The sequence below is a fragment of the Prinia subflava genome, chromosome 4, assembly GCF_021018805.1.
Source record: "Prinia subflava isolate CZ2003 ecotype Zambia chromosome 4, Cam_Psub_1.2, whole genome shotgun sequence".
In the NCBI taxonomy this organism is placed as follows: Eukaryota; Metazoa; Chordata; class Aves; order Passeriformes; family Cisticolidae; genus Prinia; species Prinia subflava.
Window position 1 is genome coordinate 23,391,135 of NC_086250.1, and position 19,510 is coordinate 23,410,644.

The window sequence follows — 19,510 nt, forward strand, 5'->3', positions numbered from 1 at the left end:
GTGTAGAGCTTAGGCTGTGCTGTGTTAGGTGAACAGCAGTGCAGAAATCAGGGTTGATTCACTTGTGCTGCGTTCTGTGTTCATGCCACTGAACTTCTATCAGTCACCGGTAGTGTCTCAAGCATTGCTGTCTGCAATTACAGGGATTCACAACTTAGCTTTGCAAATTAGGCATACTGTGAGGAATCTTTCTTTCTCCTTGTCACTAGATTTGGAGCTGTCAGCTGGAAACTTATATTTGATGCTTGGCTCTCCTCTCTCTCTATCCAGAACATTGTTAAAGTCATCACTGTGAATGTAACACTGAGAGCAAGAAGTGTGAAAAGGCCAGGTGTAACTAAGGAAGTTTTTATTAATGTGCTGGTATATGTAGGCACAGAGGTACATTTTCCTTTTTTTCCCCACCAACAGCCATGAGTGAGAGGAAAGAGTAAATTGCCATATTAAAAATTCTCAAGATCAAACACGTTATGTTGCTGAAAGTCCAACCCTGCTCTCCTGGTGGTGCAGTAAGGGAAAGGTGGTGTTCTGGAGAGTGTTGTGTTTTAATTCCATTTTTTCTTTCAGGCATTTATATCCCAGAGGATGATGCAAGTGCTCCGGAAAGGTTTCGTGGCATTGGTGTGCGCATTGAGGATGATGTTGTGATAACAGAGGATGCACCTCTTGTCTTGTCTGCTGACTGTCCCAAGGATATCTACCACATTGAGCAGATCTGTGGCCGCAGCTCATGATGCCTCTTCTCTACCTCTTTCATACTCCTTGGCTGACACAACGCCGCAGGGATGCAGATCCCTTAGCTGGCTGTAGTTGTCAAGTGATGAAAGGCATGGACAGTTGATGGCTGTTTCCAGGACTGGGACTGGGCAGTGGAACACAAAAGGCTTGGGTACTGAGGGATGAAAAAACAAAGCAACCTTTTCTGTGCGCTATTTTCTTCTGATTTCTGCTGATGTTGAACTGTTGTATGATGTGGGAGTGGATTCATCCCTCTGCTGTGTGGATCCATGTGTTCTGGGGCCCTTGGGGGAGGTTGAATTTTGTCAGTGCCACCAGATGCATAGGTACAACAGCTTAGACCAAGACCCCCTTTTTTCCCCCTTAGCAGCAGTTTCACAGCAGTCAGGTTTTTAAAATGAGGCTTTTATAAGTGCTGGTTTGGGATAAGGAAATGTCAGCTTGAATTTTATAGAACCATGTAAGAAGAGAATCTGGTAATCAGGAAGATAGATTTGGTGGAGAGGTGGTTGTATCTGAAGCCAGTGGAGAATTCTTTTAGTATTTTAAGTATAAAGATGTGTTTAGGCCTTGTTCAGGCATATGCAAAATAGGCCTGTGGCAGGGAAAACCACCTTGTCTTTGAGCTTATTGGAGTGTTCGGTAATTTCAAAAAGTACAAATAGGGCTCAGAAGGTTAGACATACCCATTCTTGTTGTCTTTCACATTCTCTTCCTTTTGTCCCAAAGGTCCATTCCTTTTTCCTGCTCTGAGTTCCTCTCTACCCTAGGAAGCAGGGCCGTGTTGTTTATGCTGGACTTCACTGGTGAGTTGTTGGTTGTCACCTAGATGTGAGGTGTCCAGTTCTGGGACAGTCACAGCAGCTTTCTGACTTATGCTTGCTGTGTGCTGGAAGTGTGTTTTTGAAGAGTCTGCCCTATGGTGAGTGTCATGTGTTTACATAGATTTTATATGGAATTAATTGGAATTAAAAGTAATTCTTCTTTTCTGAACTCTGGGGGCATGATAAGAGCTGACTTCTGGGTTTTTCCAAGTGCTCTAACAGCATTTTTGAAGCAGCTGTAATTGCTACTGCGGCTAGGCTGGATAAGGTGTAAAGAGAAGTTTTCTACCCTGAGCATCAGCCTACCACTCAGGCCATTGTATACCATAGTAAATACACCTAGTAGAGGCGAACACAGCATCTGTGTGTTTACTAAAAATATTTAGACAGCTATTTAACATGTCTGAAAAATGCCTCTCATCAGAGCATATTCTGTTATTTATACTTGCTCTTGCATCACCTTACTTCCTTTCTTATGGTAGCTTTCAGTGCTCTTCATCTGTTACTCTAAATTTTCTTTCTCTTCTCTTCCTAGATTGTCTGGTTTTGGCCCACTATGTCACTGCTTCCTAATCAATTTTACTTTCTTATCAATGTCACTCCTTCCTCCCTGGTTTGGCCTAATTCCACATGGTGAATGTAGCCAGAAGCATGTGGGGAAGGTGATCAGGGTTCTGGAGTTTGACCTCTGTCTCTCTTGTTGTGTAATCTCTAGCAAAATCTGCACTTTCTTCACTTCCCCCCCAGGCCCCCTTTTTGTTTTTTTATGTGTTTCACTTAGTGAAGGCCAAATGGGCAGTGTCTTGTATCTCTCATTGCATTTAATGTGAGCTGGCTGTATGCACTGGGATTTGAATTTTGGCACCTGAAAAGCAGCCAAGGCATGCTACAATTTTACATTCTAAACATGACAAAAATAAATGCTTTTACAAGGTTTAGTGTATCAAGTTTTAAAGCTGTTCTGATCTGTAATACATTTGTTCCAATTACACCTGTTAAAACCATATCAACTGGGCCAAATCTTGGGGATTTTGGAACTATGTAACAGCTTAAAATAATATTAATCTGAGAGATACATGTGTGGGCTGATCTGCATATCTTCCCATGCATCTAACAGAGTTAATAATGGTACTTACTGTAAATAAGCCTTTAAAATGCATCTATACAAATTACTTTTAAAATAAAACAATTTGTAGGAAGTAATTTCTCAGGCCATCAAGTTGCATGCTATTGAATAGATATATGCGCCTCCAAAAAGAACGTTATTTTTCAGTGAGATTTATAAATTGTGTGTGACCTGTCTTGGACTTGAACTAACATTGTCAAATGTAGACACACACTAATTCCTACTCCTCCTAGGAAAATCCTGCAACTTGTAAACCCCAATAGATCTTAGGAATGCTGCAGATGAATGTTTCTGTTAGTAAAGACATGTTTGTGCCTCTGCTGAGTGGAAAGTAATGGATCTGCTAGGGCTGCTGACTGTCTCTGATTTAGGCCATGCATATTCTATAGTTCTTCCAATGTGTTCAGCCATTTTTTCAGCATAAACTGCTACTGGTTTGAATCTCTTGTTCCATGTAAAGGGTGCATTTCACAGAAAGTAATAAATCTGCATCCTATGAACCTTAATTTTTGAAGGCTTTTTCTCACTTGTTGTAGAGATGAATAATCTGTGACCTACATACATGCTGCAGTGTCCCTTGCAAACAACCAAATCCTTGAACATTTCACACGACCTTTCTCAAGAAACCCTTAAGAGCTTGGTTCTCTGGCTGCTGGGAAGCACATACCTGTGATGTATCTCCCCTGTCGCTGATCCTGCCAGACTCTCTGCTTCTGCCACAAAAGAGATTCCTCACTCCAGCCACTTGAGTGCAGGAGCAGCTCTCGGTGGTACAAGTCGACAGCTGCATGATGAGGGTGTTGGTGGGATCATGGGGGAATGAAAGAGGAATTGATGTATACACAAGTTCACATGAGGGAGGTTTTATTTCATGTGGCACAGGTCTTAAGGACATCAGAGTATGAGAGAAAACTAGAGCCAGCCATCCCTATGGAGAAGCTGCTTTGCTTCCAGAGGAACCCTGAGAGGCTCTTGGCTTTCTCACTTCACCTTCTAGCAGGGGGCAGCTTTGCCTTGCAGAGAACTAGTAAAGTCCTGTTGTTCAATAGAGTCTGAGCAGAGGTACCAATTTGCAGATTTGTTTCTGTCATCAAATTGGAACAAAATTTGACATTTAAACACAATTTGGCATTCTAGCTCTGTGTGGAAAAATACAGTATGGCTTTCCTAAAATTGCATTCATTATTTTGCAAAGGAACACAGTGTAGGAAGTAGCAAATTGAGGTAGCACAGTAAAGAGAATAGAGATGGAGAGTTTTGGCAGTGTACAATGCAATAAGAGAAGAATCAGGAGAAGGTTGTGATTTGGAGCTGCAGGGATGTGTGCCAGGGAATGGGAGAGCAAGGAGAGAACAATGGGGCATAAACTGGCTATTCAGTGTGTTGTCAGAATGGTGTGATACCTCCAGGAAACTAGTTATGCTGTTTCATAACACTGATTGATTTGTCCTACTCAGTAGAGAGGAACAAAAAAGTCGGATTGGATTGATGAACTTGGTCTTAAGAGTTAGTTTAATTGTTTCTTTTAAAAATCAATGGAATTGTCATATGAGAAAGTTTTATGCAGTTTCAGGTTATTGATTATGTGTCATATTTCAAATAATGTGAAGGGGAAAAAGTATGTTTCTAGGCAAAATCTTCATTATGATGGAGGGAGCAAGGCTGAGGTTACATGCTCTTATGCTATCCAAATTACTGCTGTGGAAATTGAGTAATTACTCCCAGAAGAATTACCATAAGGTCAAAAGAGTTATAGTTAAACTTAGAAAAAATCTGTATGAGGTAAATGATAAAAATGTTTTAGTTGTGATTTTAATACTTTATGTAATTGGATAATAAAACTCTGCACTGATATAAATTGATGGTTTTAAATTTTTTTTAAACTGAGTTGTCCAGAAGCCTATACAGGCATCTCTTCAGAAGTATGCAGATCTAAAGCGCATTTAAGTTTATAATTCTGACATCATTACAGCACATCTGTTAAATATTCACCCTACATGTGTGCACAGCCTCCACTTGATTAAAAATCATCCTTTGGACACTGTCATAGTGCTGGCTCTAGGATTAGGTCTATAAAATTCACTATATTTAAGAGATATAACAATAAATTATATTTTAAAGCAGTATTTATAATTGAAATTGACAGTGAAGCACCAATGACACTCAATTTCAGCTCCTTTCTCCTTCTCAGTTTATCTTGCTGCCTTAATGGCCTAGTAGCTCTGAGCCTTTTTCCTTAGCAGTAAGTGGAGCAATGAGCCCCTGTCTTCCTGGGACAGCTTATGCCTCAGCCTACCTGGTTATTTCTCTGAAGCACCACCCAGTATTTGGCTAACCAAAACCAGGCTTTTCAGAAAATGGGCAGAAAGGAACAAGGAAGAATTTCCAACTTCTCAATGTGTGTTTACTTTCCCTTGCTGACTCATACTATGTATGCCTTTATAACAACTGTGACACAGTTATCCATTAACAATGGCAAAGGGAAAAAAAAATCCTGTCTGGGTAAGGCTGACAATGAGATTTTTGAACAAAAAAACGTTAACAAGCAAGCTAGTTCTAGACCCAGAAGTGAAAATGTCTACTGTAGGCTTCTATATTTTCCTTCCACAGGGAGGCTGGGGAAACAGTGCTGCAGGAGCAATATGCAGTCTTGGTTTGGGAGCTTTTTGCAGATGCTGGCCTCAGACATGCTGTGGTGGGGCAGAACTGACAGTGGTTAAAGAACTGTATTGGGTTTTTTCCTCTCAAGACCATAAAGAACCTGTGGCTTTTTAAAGGAATCTCAGTTTTTCATAACTCAGGCAGAAATACCATGGCAGCACAGGCTGAGAACTCTCAGCCTGTGGTTCAACTAGGAGTTGTTGGCATTCCAGTGAAAACTTCCAGGAATGCAGCTCTTATCAGGGAAATTAGCTCACTGCTTTTTTTTTTTTTTTTTTTTTTTTTTTTTTTTTTTTTTTTTGAGTAAATCAGGCCACTATGAACAATATTTTGTGAAGGGGAGAGAGTGTCAGCTTCTTTTTATTCCCAGCAGAGCAAGACTTCTGCCTCTGTGTGCCTTTGGTATAGTAATGCAAAATGAGATTTTGCAATATCACATTGCCACTGATCCAAGTTAAGATTACATGATCTGACTCTTGTACCACAAAATAGTTAGCAGATGTCAGGTAATCTTTTATCACGTAAATATTTTACTTGGGTAGTGCTTTAAGTTTGGGGATAATATAGTGTTCTTTCAGTCTAATGTGCACAGAGTGTGTAACATACAACATCTGTTTTGCCTACGGGAGCTACAACCAGTGTCTGTGTAATTAACAGTATTACATCTCTGTCATAAGCACCCAGCAAATTATTAGAGTCATTCAGAGAAAGCACAGCTGCTAATGTCACAGCAGGGAGTTGGGTTTGAGCTATCTCTACAGGCTTTGTTCCAGGCTACAAAACCTGATGTTCCTGGTACTGCCTATGAATCCTCTACCTTACCACCTCTTGGCAGAATGACCATTACGATTGGGTGGCCTCTCAGAATTTTGTGGTGGCATTTCTATGCTGTTGACCTAATGTATCATTAGTATCTGCTTAACAATTTTAACACTGCTTCTTGGATAGACCAGGTTTGATATGGCATCAGAAGAGTTCTGCTGTGGAGCCAGATCTGGCTGGCTCCTTGCAAGCTGTTTCCTTGGTCCATCAGCCCAGTTGCTTGCATCTCCCTCTCCTCAGCAGGACGGAGAGGCATGGCCCTATTGACAGCTCAGGAATGTCCTCACATCCCCATGCAGCTGCTCTGTCACAGAGGCCTTAATCTCCAAATGTCCTTCTAACTCTTCGCCCTCTGGACATGCAGAGGTACCAGTCTGGAGCCAAAAGCTGTATCCTCTGGTGTGCTTGTTGCACTGACCAATTGTCAGACTCCATATAGTGACACTAATGCTCCTGTGATGCATTGCAGTATCTGGTATGTATATTGCTTTCTAATTTATGCTTTATACTCTTCTTTTTTCCAGAAGATGAGCTGTTTATCAGCTACATGTGTGTCACTGTGGTGACTGTAACCAGGCAAAACCATGCACTTCGTACTGAGATGGTTCTACATTTGTGGACTTGGAGATTGTTTTAAACGTTAGTCAATTCCAAATTAATAAATACTTTTATTAATTATCAAGAATTAACAAAACGAAATTTAGGATAAGCCAGCAATCAGAAGTTCAGTGTCGAGTCCTGGGATCGGCACTGGGTGAGCTTTAGCTACGGCCTCTAGCGCACTGTAACTCCCCCGTTCACAAATCCAGTCTTTTTGGGGTTTCCTTATATACAGTTTATTTAGCCAGGGCCAGAGTATTTCTTCACATTTCTTAGTCCTCCGTCTTTTTCTTCATATTCGTAGGAGTTTCTTTCTGCTGTCTGGTCTGTTGAATGGGTCTTCCAAGGGAAAATGAACATTAATTCAGTTTCTCAGAATCATGAATGGAGAGGTGGAATCGTGAATGGAGAGAGGCATTCCACAGAAAGTGAGGTGAGATCCATATCGTTCCTGATAGCTGGATCGTTCACAGTTCTACCGCCCAAGAGGACCCATCTGTCTCCGGATTCACCTTCTTTTCTGTTGTTAATTTTGTATTTCCAGGTTTCCTGACAGGGGTATTGTTCATCCCAAATTCCTGGCAGAGACAGTTGTTCATCCTAAAACTCCGTCTGTCCCAAGCCCAAACGGCTTTCTCATTTTATTTTACAGAACATTTCTTAAATTACATTTTGTATATACAATAAACACAAATTATTTCGTGTCGTTTATCACAGAGTGATAACTGTTAATCTGAATATCCCAGAAGAACTGCATGAGGTGGCAAGAGGCTATGGGATAGTCCAAGTGCAGGAGACTGCACCATCTGAGTATCAGGTCAAAGTCTGAATCTCTTTCATTGCTCAGATAACAGTTTTCAAAGTGGCTTTTATTCTTTTAAGAAGCATACAAAAAAAAAAAAAAAAAAAAAAAAAAAAAAAAAAAAAAGATAACTCAATACAAGTAGTTATATTCATTTACTACTGCATGTAAGCAACACTGGAAGATGTGCCAGGCTAATTATCTGTAGCCAGGAAAAAAGCACAAGAGTAACCAAAGTAGTAACAGAAGCTTGCCTGCATATTGATCAATAAACTCCTGCTGATTTGGGAAATCCATGAACCTTCAGAAACACAAAGAGAGGCAGTTCCAGACTGCTGTGTGGGAGACACTAAAACACTGTTCACACATATTCTTATTTACAGTTTTCCCTGACAGTCTTGAATGCAGGGAGAAAGTCATACAGAGGGAACAATCACTAAAATCAGACCAAAAAAAAATTTAAAAAAAAAAAAAAAAAGAAAAAAAAAAAAAGAAAAAAAAAGAGAGAGAGAGGTCTGGAAGCTACCTCTACTGAGTCAAAGATTTTGATGCTCTTTGAAAAGAAGGTGACAACCATTGAGCTGTAGCTTTGAATTTGTCTTCCTGTATTAATTCTTTGTTCTTTTCCCAAGAAATATAGTATCCCAAAATTCCTCCAAAGATCTCTTAATGGAATCAAGTTCCTCACTGCAGGCCCTGCTCATTAAGATACAACTCATTAGCCTTTGCCATCCTTCTTTGTCACAATAGGAAAGATGCTGCTGTCAGTAAAAGCTTCTTGTTGAAGTCCCTGGTAGTCATACCAAAGGCATCATTTGACAATTGAAAACTGCGAAGATCCAAGTTTTTCTGGTGGGTTTTGTTGTTACTGTTGGTTTTGTTTGGTTTTAGGCAGAGGGAATGTTGAAATGAGTTCAGATGTGATTTCAGGGAGAAAAAAAATTAGTTTTATATCCTTTCTTCTTAGAAAGACACAAATGAATGGGAAAAAATAGCCCACAGAAGTGGCAATTTCTGGTACAAAAACTATATGGATATTACAAAAGAAGCCCAGAATGAGGGAGCCATCAATCCTCTGCCTCCCATACCAGCAGAAACAAAAAAGTTGTGATACCTAACTCACTCCTCAGAACGCAGGATATAAACTATTTCTGGCATTTAAACACTCTGTTATTAAGGCCTAGATAGAGACAATAGACTGACTTTAGCCTTGCTTTGGACTTTACTGGAAAGTTCATTACAGCATCTAGGTCAGCAAATCCCACAAGAGACAGTGTCTCTGCCAGTTCCATACTGAACATAACTTGAACATATCTTGCTGTGTTAAACATCATTTCCTTTAATTTCCAAACTTAGCACAACTGGATCTCCAGAATATCAGTGGAAAGAAGGGCCATTTGATGCAGCGAGCTTTCACTGATCAGAGCACAGGAGCTCCCCAAGGCTGACAGCTGCAGGAAACGCAGAAAATAGGAGCAAGCAGAGAAGCAAGTGTAAATGCATATCCTACTGCTTTGGTAATTTTTACTTTCAGTAGTTTTTGCTTTTGGTAATTTACCACTGCAAAGTGACATAGTCCCTTCTTCTCTCCCCTCCAGTCCTGGTGGGTTTTTTTTGCTTTTCTCTTCTACTCGCCACATTAATAAATTTTATGTCTCAGCACATTTTAAGAATTCACTGACCTGTGCTAGGAGAAAGAGGAAAGAACCATATCCACCACTAGGAACACACTCCCACTCACCTGTAGTCAACAAGACTCTAAAAACTAGAAGAATAGAACAAGATGCAACATCTTTGGGGAGGTTTCAGCAAGATACATAGGAAGTTCTGAGTTTACTCCACTTAGTACCATGAAGTGAATTCCTTTACCTCAGTATATAGAAATACTCATGAATTTATCATGGAAGATTCTTATGTTCAAGTTCACTCACATCCCGTAACCTTTTGCAAGTCTGCAACCATTCGAGATAATCAATTGCAAGTTTAAATGGGAATATTTTAAGTAATTTTGAGGAACTAGAAAAGCTGGAAAGAGGCCAGAAATCTACCAGTACCACACACCCCCAAACCATTAGCAGTCACCACCAGACACTTTTGAATCCCTGGAGGAGACAAAACAATGGCCCATTCTCTTACCTCCCTTTGTTCATGCAAGAACCTACCTTTGCATTTACTTCTCTACTCCTGGGGTTTGGACTGGCAAAGAGAGCTCCAAAATGCCTATCAAACAGCAACATTCAGTTAGAAAGGGGTGTGAAACTGAAGAAGAGCCCTTAAAACTCTTCTTTCATACAGCAAAATTGTCAAATAATTAAAACATTTTGTAGAATATAAGGAAAACTCTTCACTTACTTTCCTCAGTTCTAGGACAGGGGGAAATGGAGCAGATGATAATTTATCTGGATAAGGTGGGTGGGAGAAGTTGAGGGACCAAGATGTGAAATACAAAGTTGTGTTTCGTGTCAGGGAAATAAAAAGAGTCTGTGTAATTGTAATTTGTAATTGTAGAACACAGCCATAAGACAGTTATAAAGATGAGTTCTAATAAACAACCAAGGAAAGCATGGAAGAAGGTTTTTGAACAAACTTTGCTTCCATTTACCTATTACAAATCTCAAGCTATTCTGTAATAAGAGTCTTTGAATTATAACTTTAGAAGTGTGTTTTGTATTAAAGAATTTTAAACTGTAGTTTTAGAATGTAAAAAGGCTTTCTCACAGAATGGTAAAAAACATCCTGGATACAGAAGAAAGATTTCATCTTGCTGATTTATGGTTCTTGAAAAAGAGAAACTGGACATCACTATCAAAGATTGATAGACCTGGAAAATAGAAGCTGGACCCCACATCTGGAAGCTGGACCCCACCAGCTGGGATACATATCCTGGAAGTACCTCCTGGAATATTGAAATGTAAAAGGGATCACAATAGAGCATAGAAATTAGACAGGAACCAAACATCACCATTGTAGATTTACAATTTCTAGGTATTGAATAGTGACGTTAAAAATTGGAAATAGAAACTGCTGAGAAAAGCTTATGAATATAGCCAATAAAATACCAGCAAGTCTGTTGGTGGAGGGTTAAAAAATATAATTTCTGGGTTAAGTTGAGGTATGTGTGGGGGGAGGAAAGTAGAGAACGTACAACTGGAACGTGACGCAGCTCAGCTCGGAACAAGCGTCAGCTTCTGCAAACAGCTCCATGCTATTGTAATGACCGAATCAAGTGTGACTGCAACTCAGGGGATAATTGAGAAGCATTGTTTTAACCAAATCAAGTGTGGATCAGGGTAGAAGCGTAGGTATGATTTAAGATAGTAACTAAGGAATAGGATAATCAGTATCTAGGGGTGGGGGTTAGTTAACATGTGTATAATTTAAACTATAAAAATCACGAATCGACTCTGTATTCTTTGGACATCAGATTTGGGTGTATCATCACCCCTGTGTCCCGCGCGCTTGAATAAAGAACCGCATATGATCGCCTTCGTGTGGTTATATGTTTTCCTACGCTAACATTTTTGGCGACCCAGATGGGACCTTGTGGGCGCAGCCAGGACCCCGCGACCCGATCACGCTCCAGCCGGCACCGGGTGATTTCTCGGGGAGCCCATCGGAGCCGCAACCCTCGCCGCTCACAACGACCCCTGGTAAGAGGTAAGGTTCTTTATTCTCTGGTCTGGGGGCCTGCCATTAAGACGCAGTGAAAGCTACGCTTGGTTGGGCAAAAGGAATTCCTGGTGGTATTGCCTAGGCAGCCGTCCGTCAGACATCGCGAAAGCGTTGCAGGTTCGGCATCTGTGGTTTTTATGTATCTGTAATATGGAGAAACTAAAAGGGTTAAAAGAGGTTTTGGGCAGCAATAATGCCTCTATACCTTCTCCGTTGGGTTGTTTGTTGGCACATTGGAAAGAGGGGAACTTCGGTCAGGAATTACGAAAAGATAAGTTGATTGAATATTGTAATGTTCACTGGCCAAAATACGCTTTGCCTGAAAATCAGAGATGGCCGAAAAACGGGTCTTTTGATGTGAAGGTTATTACGCAACTTAGATCGCTTTGTACACAAGATGGAAGGGTAGAACAATTACCATATATTGACTTATTTCTGTGCTTGCTTGAGAAACCGGTTTTGTGGCTTGACAAAATGAAAGCAATGAAGCTTGAGAATAATAAGTGTCTGGCTTGCGTCCAAAATAAGCATTGTATGGAACATGCAGTTTTAAGTGAAATTTTAGGGGGAAAAAAGAGATGAACTGGAATCGGAATTATTGGTATCTCCCATGACTCCCGGAACCACCACGGCCCCCTCAACACCAAGTTCTACCCTGCTCACCCTGACCCCACCTGATTCTCTTACACCCCCCTCGCTCGCGCCAGCACAATATGTTTCACCCCCACCTTTGTCTGCTGAAGGTAATTATCCTCCTCTGCCTGTGCCAGCTGCTCCTCCGCCTGCTCGGGTGCTTGCCCCTCCTCTGCCTGCCCAGGTGCCTGTCCCTCCTCCGCCTGCTCAGAGAACCCCCCCTTCTCCACATACACCTGCTCAAAGCTATCCTGCTCCCCCGCCCACACCCGCTGAAAGATTTATCCCCCCTCTAACACCAGCTCAAGGGTACCCTCCGCTCCCACCTACACCTCCTTCACCAGCTCCTGTCCCGTCTGCCCCCCTGTACGCCCCCGCTGCCAGATTCACCTGTCCAGGATGTGATTGTGAGGCGGAAGCAAAGGGGGAATGTGAAGAAGACAGATAGAATGGAAAGTAGTGACAGTGAAGCAGATGAACTAGACGCCCCAGTAGCTCACCGAACACGAGGAAAACTTGCCCTGGAGTGGCCTCAGGCAGGAAAGGGTATATTAAAATCAGGCAAACAAAAGAGAATGATTATTGCACCACTAAGGCAAGGGGTGGGAACTAATGGACCCGTCTTTGTAAAGGTACCCTTTTCACCTGCTGATTTAGTTATATGGAAACAATCAGCCGGAACGTATAGAGAAAACCCAGATAAGGTAGCTCATGTGGTTAAGATGATAATGAAAACTCAGAACCCTGATTGGGAAGATATTCATGTCATATTAGACACTCTGATGGATGAGACAGAGAGAGATATGGTTCTTCGAGCAGGAAGAGAAAGAGCTAGAGAAGACATACAAAATGGTTTGGTGACAGGGACACTGGATTATAATTTTCCCACTGCAGACCCAGAGTGGGATGCTAATGACCCCTCTGGAGTGGATATGTTAAGGCTAAAGAGATATCAGGAGTGGATTTCAGTTGGTGTTCAACAGGCAATACCTAAGAGTATGAACTGGTCTAAGTTGTATGAAATTCGACAGGAAAAGAAAGAATCTCCCACTGCCTTTCTAGAAAGACTTAAGGAAGCAGCTAGAAGATATACTGATCTTCAAGTAGACAGTGAGCAAGGAAGAACTCAGCTTGCCTTTATTTTTCTGGGTCAGGCACAGGAAGATATTAGGAAAAAGCTACAGAAACTGGAAGGTGAAGAGTTAAGAAACTTGGATAAACTCCTAGAGGTTGCCTGGAAAGTTTATAATAACAGGGACAGAGAAATTGTCAAGAAACAGGGGCAAAGCCTTTTGGCAGTTTTACAGAGACAGGGGCGGGGACATGGTAGAGGTGGTCGTGGCATTAATAGAGGTGGCTTTGGCAGAGATTCTGGTCATGGTAGATTAGGTCTGAATCAGTGTGCATATTGTCGTATGGAGGGACACTGGAAAAGGGAGTGTCCAAACCGGTTTAGCCAGAATGGTCAGCCTCAGTTAGACAGTATGTTTAATCAAAGTAGTGAGCATCAGCTGGATGGTGTAGCCAGGGTCATGGTTTTACATGAGAGAGAGCCAGGATCAAGGGAGCCCATGGTGACTTTGCATTTAGAAGGAAAAGACGTAGATTTTCTCATTGACACAGGGGCCACACATTCTGTGCTAAATTATCTTGAGGGGAAAATCGGGAACAAGTCAGCAGCAGTCATTGGAGCCACAGGGAAGGAGGAGGTATGGCCATTCTTGCAACCCCTAGAATTGAGCTTTGAAGATAAGATTTTGACCCATGAATTCTTATACATGCCAGACTGCCCAACTCCGCTCTTAGGGCGCGATCTCCTGGCAGCACTGGAGGCAGTAATTACTTTTGAGAATGGTGAACTCGTAATGAAAATTCCGGAGTCTAAGACAGGAAAGATTTTGATGATAAAAGAAAAACCAATTTCTAATATTCCTAAAGAAGTAGAAGATGCAGTAATTCCCTCTGTCTGGGAAACAGATGTACCTGGAAAATCTAAATTGGCACAACCGGTACATGTAGAGTTAAAAGAAAGAGCAAAGGCTGTACGAATCAAACAATATCCTATAAAACCAGAAGCACGACAGGGAATAGCAAAGACCATTGATAAATTTTTAAAATATCGAATTCTAGAGGAATGTAAATCGGAATACAACACCCCAATTTTCTCAGTGAAGAAACCCAATGGTGAGTATAGACTTGTACAGGATTTAAGAAGTATAAATGAAATAACAAAAGACATTCATCCAGTGGTTGCCAATCCCTATACATTGTTAGCATCCGTAAAAGAGATATATAAATGGTTTACTGTAATTGACTTAAAAGATGCTTTCTTCTGTATACCCCTTGACCAAGAAAGTAGGAAACTATTTGCCTTTGAGTGGGAACATCCAGAAAGTGGAAGGAAAACTCAGCTCACCTGGACTCGATTACCGATGGGGTACGAGGGGTCCCCCACTCTCTTTGGAAGTCAACTGGCAAAAGAACTGGAAATCTAGACCAGAGAAGGGCAAGTACCAAGAGACCAATATTTATTACTCCAGTATGTAGATGACATTTTGATTGCAACAGAGGAAGAAATTACCTGCATAAAGGTAACCATTGAGATCTTAAATTCATTAAGAATGGGAGGGTATAAGGTATCCAGAGAAAAAGCACAAATTGCCCAACAGACTGTGATTTACCTGGGATGTGAAATCTCACAAGGGCAGAGAAAACTGGGTACTAATCGTATTCAAGCTATCTGTGCTATTCCAGAGCCCCAGAATCTACACAAGCTGCGGATCTTCCTCGGAATGACAGGGTGGTGTCTCCTGTGGATCATGGACTATGGACTGATTGCAAAACCCTTGTACGAGGCTCAGAAGATGCAGCCATTCACCTGGGGCAAACCACAGAAAGAGGCCTTCCAGAAGTTAAAGGAAGCACTGACAACTGCTCCTGCTTTGGGGTTACCTGATCTGTCTAAAGACTTTCAGCTGTACGTGCATGAAAGGCAGCGACTGGCACTGGGAGTCCTGACCCAATGACTGGGAAGCTGGAAAAGGCCGGTGGGTTACTTTTCCAAACAACTCGACAACGTAAGTGCCGGATGGCCTTCATGTCTGCGGGCAGTGGCAGCTACCGTGCTGCTGATACAGGAAGCCAGGAAGCTCACAATGGGAAGACACATAGATGTCTATGTGCCACACATGGTAACTACAGTCCTGGAACAAAAGGGGGGCCATTGGCTCTCTCCAAGCCGGATGATGAAGTTTCAGGTAACCCTGACTGAGCAGGATGACATTGCACTAAAAACAACTAACCTCTTGAATCCAGCTCTATTTCTAGGTGCCACAGCTGAGGAAGGTCCATTAGAGCATGACTGTCTAGAAGTCATCGAGCACACTTATTCAGCAAGAACAGATCTGAAGGATGTCCCCCTGGAGCAACCAGAGTGGGAACTCTTTACAGATGGAAGCAGCTTCATGGAGCACGGAGCCAGATACGCGGGATATGCGGTAACTACAACTGATGTAGTAATAGAGGCAAAATCACTACCACCTAACACGTCTGCACAAAGGGCAGAACTAATCGCATTAACCAGAGCACTCGAGCTGAGTGAAGGGAAGACAGTGAATATTTGGACTGACTCCAAATATGCCTTCGGAGTAGTGCATGTACACGGAGCTTTATGGAAAGAAAGAGGACTGCTGTCCTCCCAAGGGACAAATATTAAACATCAAGATGCAGTCCTACAATTGATAGATGCAGTACAAAAACCTGAACAAGTAGCAATCATGCACTGCAAGGCAAGACATCAATCAGGCAACTCCAAAATTTGTGAAGGAAATCGAAAAGCAGATTGGGCAGCCCGTCAGGTAGCGCGAGAGGTGCAGAAAACAATGGCGTTGATACCATCAAGACTTAATATCTCTCAATTTAATTTGCCTCCGAAGCCAAACTATACAATCGAAGATGACAGACTAGCACAACTGCTGAAGGCACAGAAGCACGCAGAAGGGTGGTATGTAACCGCACAAGGGCAAATAGTGGTACCTCCTTTGGTAATGAGAGAAATTTTACAGGTAAAACATAATGAGTGTCACTGGGGTGCAGAGGCGTTGGTAAAGTGGTTAAGACAATACCTAATCTCAGTACAGATGCAAACAATGGCCAAGTCAGTAATGTCTAAATGTGAAATCTGTCTGAAAAACAATCCCGTAGCTAGACGACAGGCACAGTTAGGCAGAATTCGGATAGGAATAGAACCAGGAGACTATTGGCAAGTGGATTTTGCAGAACTGCCAAAAACTCGGGGATACAAATACCTGTTAGTAGGGGTTGACACGTTTTCTGGATGGCCAGAAGCCCTTCCCTGTCGCACAAACCAAGCAAAGGAAACAGTTAAGTGGTTATTACAGGAGATCATTCCCAGGTTTGGGGTGCCCCTAGGGATATCATCAGACAGAGGCCCACACTTCATAGCCACGGTGGTACAAGGGGTAAGCAAGTTATTGGGAATATCTTGGGACCTCCACACACCATGGAGACCCCAGTCAAGTGGGCAAGTAGAAAGAATGAACCAGACACTGAAGAGGCAGATCAGTAAAATATGCCAGGAAGCCAAACTGCAGTGGCCACAGGCTTTGCCGATAGCATTGCTGAGGATTCGGATAAAGCCTAGGAGTGGGATGTCAGTTAGTCCTTATGAAATATTGTATGGGAAACCATATGAATCTCCTAACCCCAATCCAAATGTTCATGTCACAGGGAAACAAGATGTGTATAATTATGTTCTGTCCCTCGGGAAAACTCTAGCTCGGCTTCGAAGTGTTCTCGTGTGGAACAGACCACTGGCCCTGGAGAATCCAGTCCACAATATTGAACCAGGAGATGAGGTATACATCAAAACCTGGAACGAAGAACCACTAAAAGAGAAGTGGACTGGTCCCCATCAGGTACTGCTAACCACCTTTACAGCAGTCAAAGTGGCTGGAGTGGAACCCTGGATACACTACACGCGTGTGAAGAAGGTCCCTCGTGGAGTCCAGTCGTGGGCTGTAGAAACTTTTGGACCAACAAAGCTGAGGCTGAAACGTCTGTAACTGTTCAAATGGTATTGGTAAGTGTGTTCATGCTCTTCCTGTAGGTAATGTTAATTTCATGGATACTAATGTCACCAGTAGGGATTGCTGTTACTTTGGGATATGGGATACAGAAGGGTCAACTAACAACTCTTCATTCTAGAATGAAGAGAGAGATACAGGCAAAAACACAAGTAATAGAAATTTCTAATGAAATTCGGGCTGAGAATGTAATGATTGGATTGGTCAGAGACTTTGCCAAAATGCATAATACCAGCAGAATGACGGCCTGTCTGCCAATACCAAAGGCAGCAGGGGACCCAGTAAGCTGGGGAATAATAACGTCAAAATTACCTGAAATAGGAGGGAACAAAACAATTAACTGTAAACAAGTACCAGAGTCAAGGGTGGTGGTCAGAGAATACTGGAAGATAACAGAGAATTCCTATATGCAACCCACGAGAAAGTCAGAGTGCATTCTTAGTAATGGCAAATTGGGACAAATCATAGAGTGGTGGGTTAAGGACCAAGACCTTGCAAAATGGCAATGTTGGTTTCTACACTATCAAAAGATCAGGGACAACGCTACAGAAAGTGTTGTGGTGTGGAAATGTGAAGAGAAGGATTGGAAAGGACTGGAACCTTGGGACAGTGCATGGTCTGTGAGCATCCTCCAGAAATTCCAATATATGGAAAGCACACCCTGGTGCATTAAATGGAAAGGCTCTGAAAATGAGACAGATCCCACAGTGACAAATACTGATACTAGCAGTCAGAAAGAGGCAAATAAGGTAAGTTGGTGGGTATGTAAGAAAATTTATGATTGCACCTCTGATAATCTGGAAATGAAACAGTGGTCACCATTGGCAATAGCCTTATGAATTGGTTGTGCCTGCAGGAAAATTAAACACAAACAAGGCAAAATAGATTCTAAGATTATAGTAGGATGTAGCAGGAGTACAATTCGAAGTCCAGGACCATTTGTATGGGCAATGAGTGATGGCACATGGACAACACACTTGCCTATGGACGGGGAGGTAAGAGAAATCACCCTGGGCCTTCCCACTTTATGTCCAATTTGGAAGAAATCCCCATTTAACAGGAGCAGTGAAGCCTTGCAAATAAAAGCAAAACGAGACGTCTCAGAAGACAAGAACCCAGATGACACTTGGAAGGAACCCTCTAGTGGAGTAAAGATTGGGTGGGCCCTAGAATCCTTGTTTGGTCCCATTGCAAATTATCGAAATAGAGAAATGCTATATAGACTCACAGGTCAGGTAGACAGATTAGCAAGAATCACACAAGAGGGATTTAGGGAACTCAATGTGCAATTACAGGCCACCACCAAAATGACCCTGCAAAATCGTTTGGCTTTAGATATGTTACTTTTGAAAGAACACGGAGGGTGTGGATATTTAAAGGGACAAATCAACCATTGCTGCATCCACATCCCAAATGTAACTGCAGATGTAGAACATGACATCAGTCAGTTAAAACAAATAGAGCATGAGGCACAAAAGGAACAAAAGGATTTAGCTACTAGCTGGTTGGGTAAAATCTTTGAAGGATTAGGATGGAATGTGAGTTCATGGATAAAGTCTATCCTTGAAAATCTGATAATTTTACTGATTATATTTTTAGTAATTTGGTTAGTTTACAGAATCCTGAAGAGAGAGATACAGAAAAAGGCATCTTGGAACAGGACCATAATGAAGGCATTGGCACGGAACCCAGCACCTTCAATCTGCAACAACATCCCGGACAAAGATGACAACAGAGGATTTGAAGATGAACATCCAGTATGAACTCTGAAGCCTAATGGACTGTATTAAGTGAAAGCATTTACACTTAGTATATTAGAGTGAAAATACTTTCAAAGGGGGAAATGTTGGTGGAGGGTTAAAAAATATAATTTCTGGGTTAAGTTGAGGTATGTGTGGGGGGAGGAAAGTAGAGAACGTACAACTGGAACGTGACGCAGCTCAGCTCGGAACAAGCGTCAGCTTCTGCAAACAGCTCCATGCTATTGTAATGACCGAATCAAGTGTGACTGCAACTCAGGGGATAATTGAGAAGCATTGTTTTAACCAAATCAAGTGTGGATCAGGGTAGAAGCGTAGGTATGATTTAAGATAGTAACTAAGGAATAGGATAATCAGTATCTAGGGGTGGGGGTTAGTTAACATGTGTATAATTTAAACTATAAAAATCACGAATCGACTCTGTATTCTTTGGACATCAGATTTGGGTGTATCATCACCCCTGTGTCCCGCGCGCTTGAATAAAGAACCGCATATGATCGCCTTCGTGTGGTTATATGTTTTCCTACGCTAACAAGTCCAGCAATTGGTGTGCAGTCGGAAGGGAAAATCCTTCCACTGTACCCATCACGCTGTCTTTACTGACACTTTACCATGCTAGTTAATCAATTATTAAATGTAATTGCTGCTTGAAATACTGGCCGTGTCAAGCGTCTCATTTCTAAGAAATAGCCGCAAGAAGTTCAGGGGTGCAACTTGCATTCCCATGTTATTGGATTAATAATTCAGGTAGTAGCTTATACTAAAGC

The 19,510-nt window shown here is 41.9% G+C and overlaps 2 protein-coding genes and 1 long non-coding RNA gene across 7 annotated transcripts in view; 2 read left to right on the forward strand and 1 right to left on the reverse strand.

The window, feature by feature from the left end:
• Positions 1 to 7,704, forward strand: part of XPNPEP3 (X-prolyl aminopeptidase 3) — a 27,304-nt gene extending 19,600 nt beyond the window's left edge. The window contains exons 10-11 of one of the 3 annotated variants that reach the window (XR_010080205.1): positions 568 to 7,204; positions 7,316 to 7,704. Coding sequence is in view for 1 of the 3 variants with exons in the window: in XM_063395989.1 (XP_063252059.1) it covers positions 568 to 734 (167 nt within the window). In the remaining 2 variants the exon portion in view is untranslated. Of the gene's footprint in view, positions 1 to 567 lie in introns of all 3 variants that reach the window. The other 2 variants (XR_010080204.1, XM_063395989.1) reach the window with 2 other exon arrangements.
• Positions 7,667 to 13,146, reverse strand: LOC134549902 (uncharacterized). 2 transcript variants are annotated; one of them, XR_010080207.1, is made up of 3 exons: positions 11,974 to 13,146; positions 9,736 to 9,793; positions 7,667 to 9,024 (listed from the first exon to the last, which is right to left on the reverse strand). It is a non-coding gene; the product is annotated as an uncharacterized LOC134549902 (long non-coding RNA). The 2 variants fall into 2 exon arrangements; XR_010080206.1 differs by having other exon boundaries at positions 9,736 to 13,146.
• Positions 13,147 to 15,025: 1,879 nt separating this feature from the next.
• On the forward strand, positions 15,026 to 19,390 carry LOC134549900 (protein NYNRIN-like). 2 transcript variants are annotated; one of them, XM_063395987.1, is made up of 2 exons: positions 15,026 to 16,979; positions 18,595 to 19,390. In XM_063395987.1, the coding sequence occupies exon 1, from the start codon at positions 15,034 to 15,036 to the stop codon at positions 16,960 to 16,962; it is 1,929 nt and encodes a 642-aa protein (XP_063252057.1). In that variant the 5' UTR covers positions 15,026 to 15,033; the 3' UTR covers positions 16,963 to 16,979; positions 18,595 to 19,390. The 2 variants fall into 2 exon arrangements, with proteins under 2 accessions (XP_063252057.1, XP_063252058.1); XM_063395988.1 differs by having other exon boundaries at positions 15,026 to 16,973.
• Positions 19,391 to 19,510: the final 120 nt, after the last annotated feature.

What these genes read in the sequence shown, in the direction of transcription:
- LOC134549900 (XM_063395987.1), top strand. Translation starts at nt 15,034, where the DNA reads ATGGGAAGACACATAGATGTCTATGTGCCACACATGGTAACTACAGTC.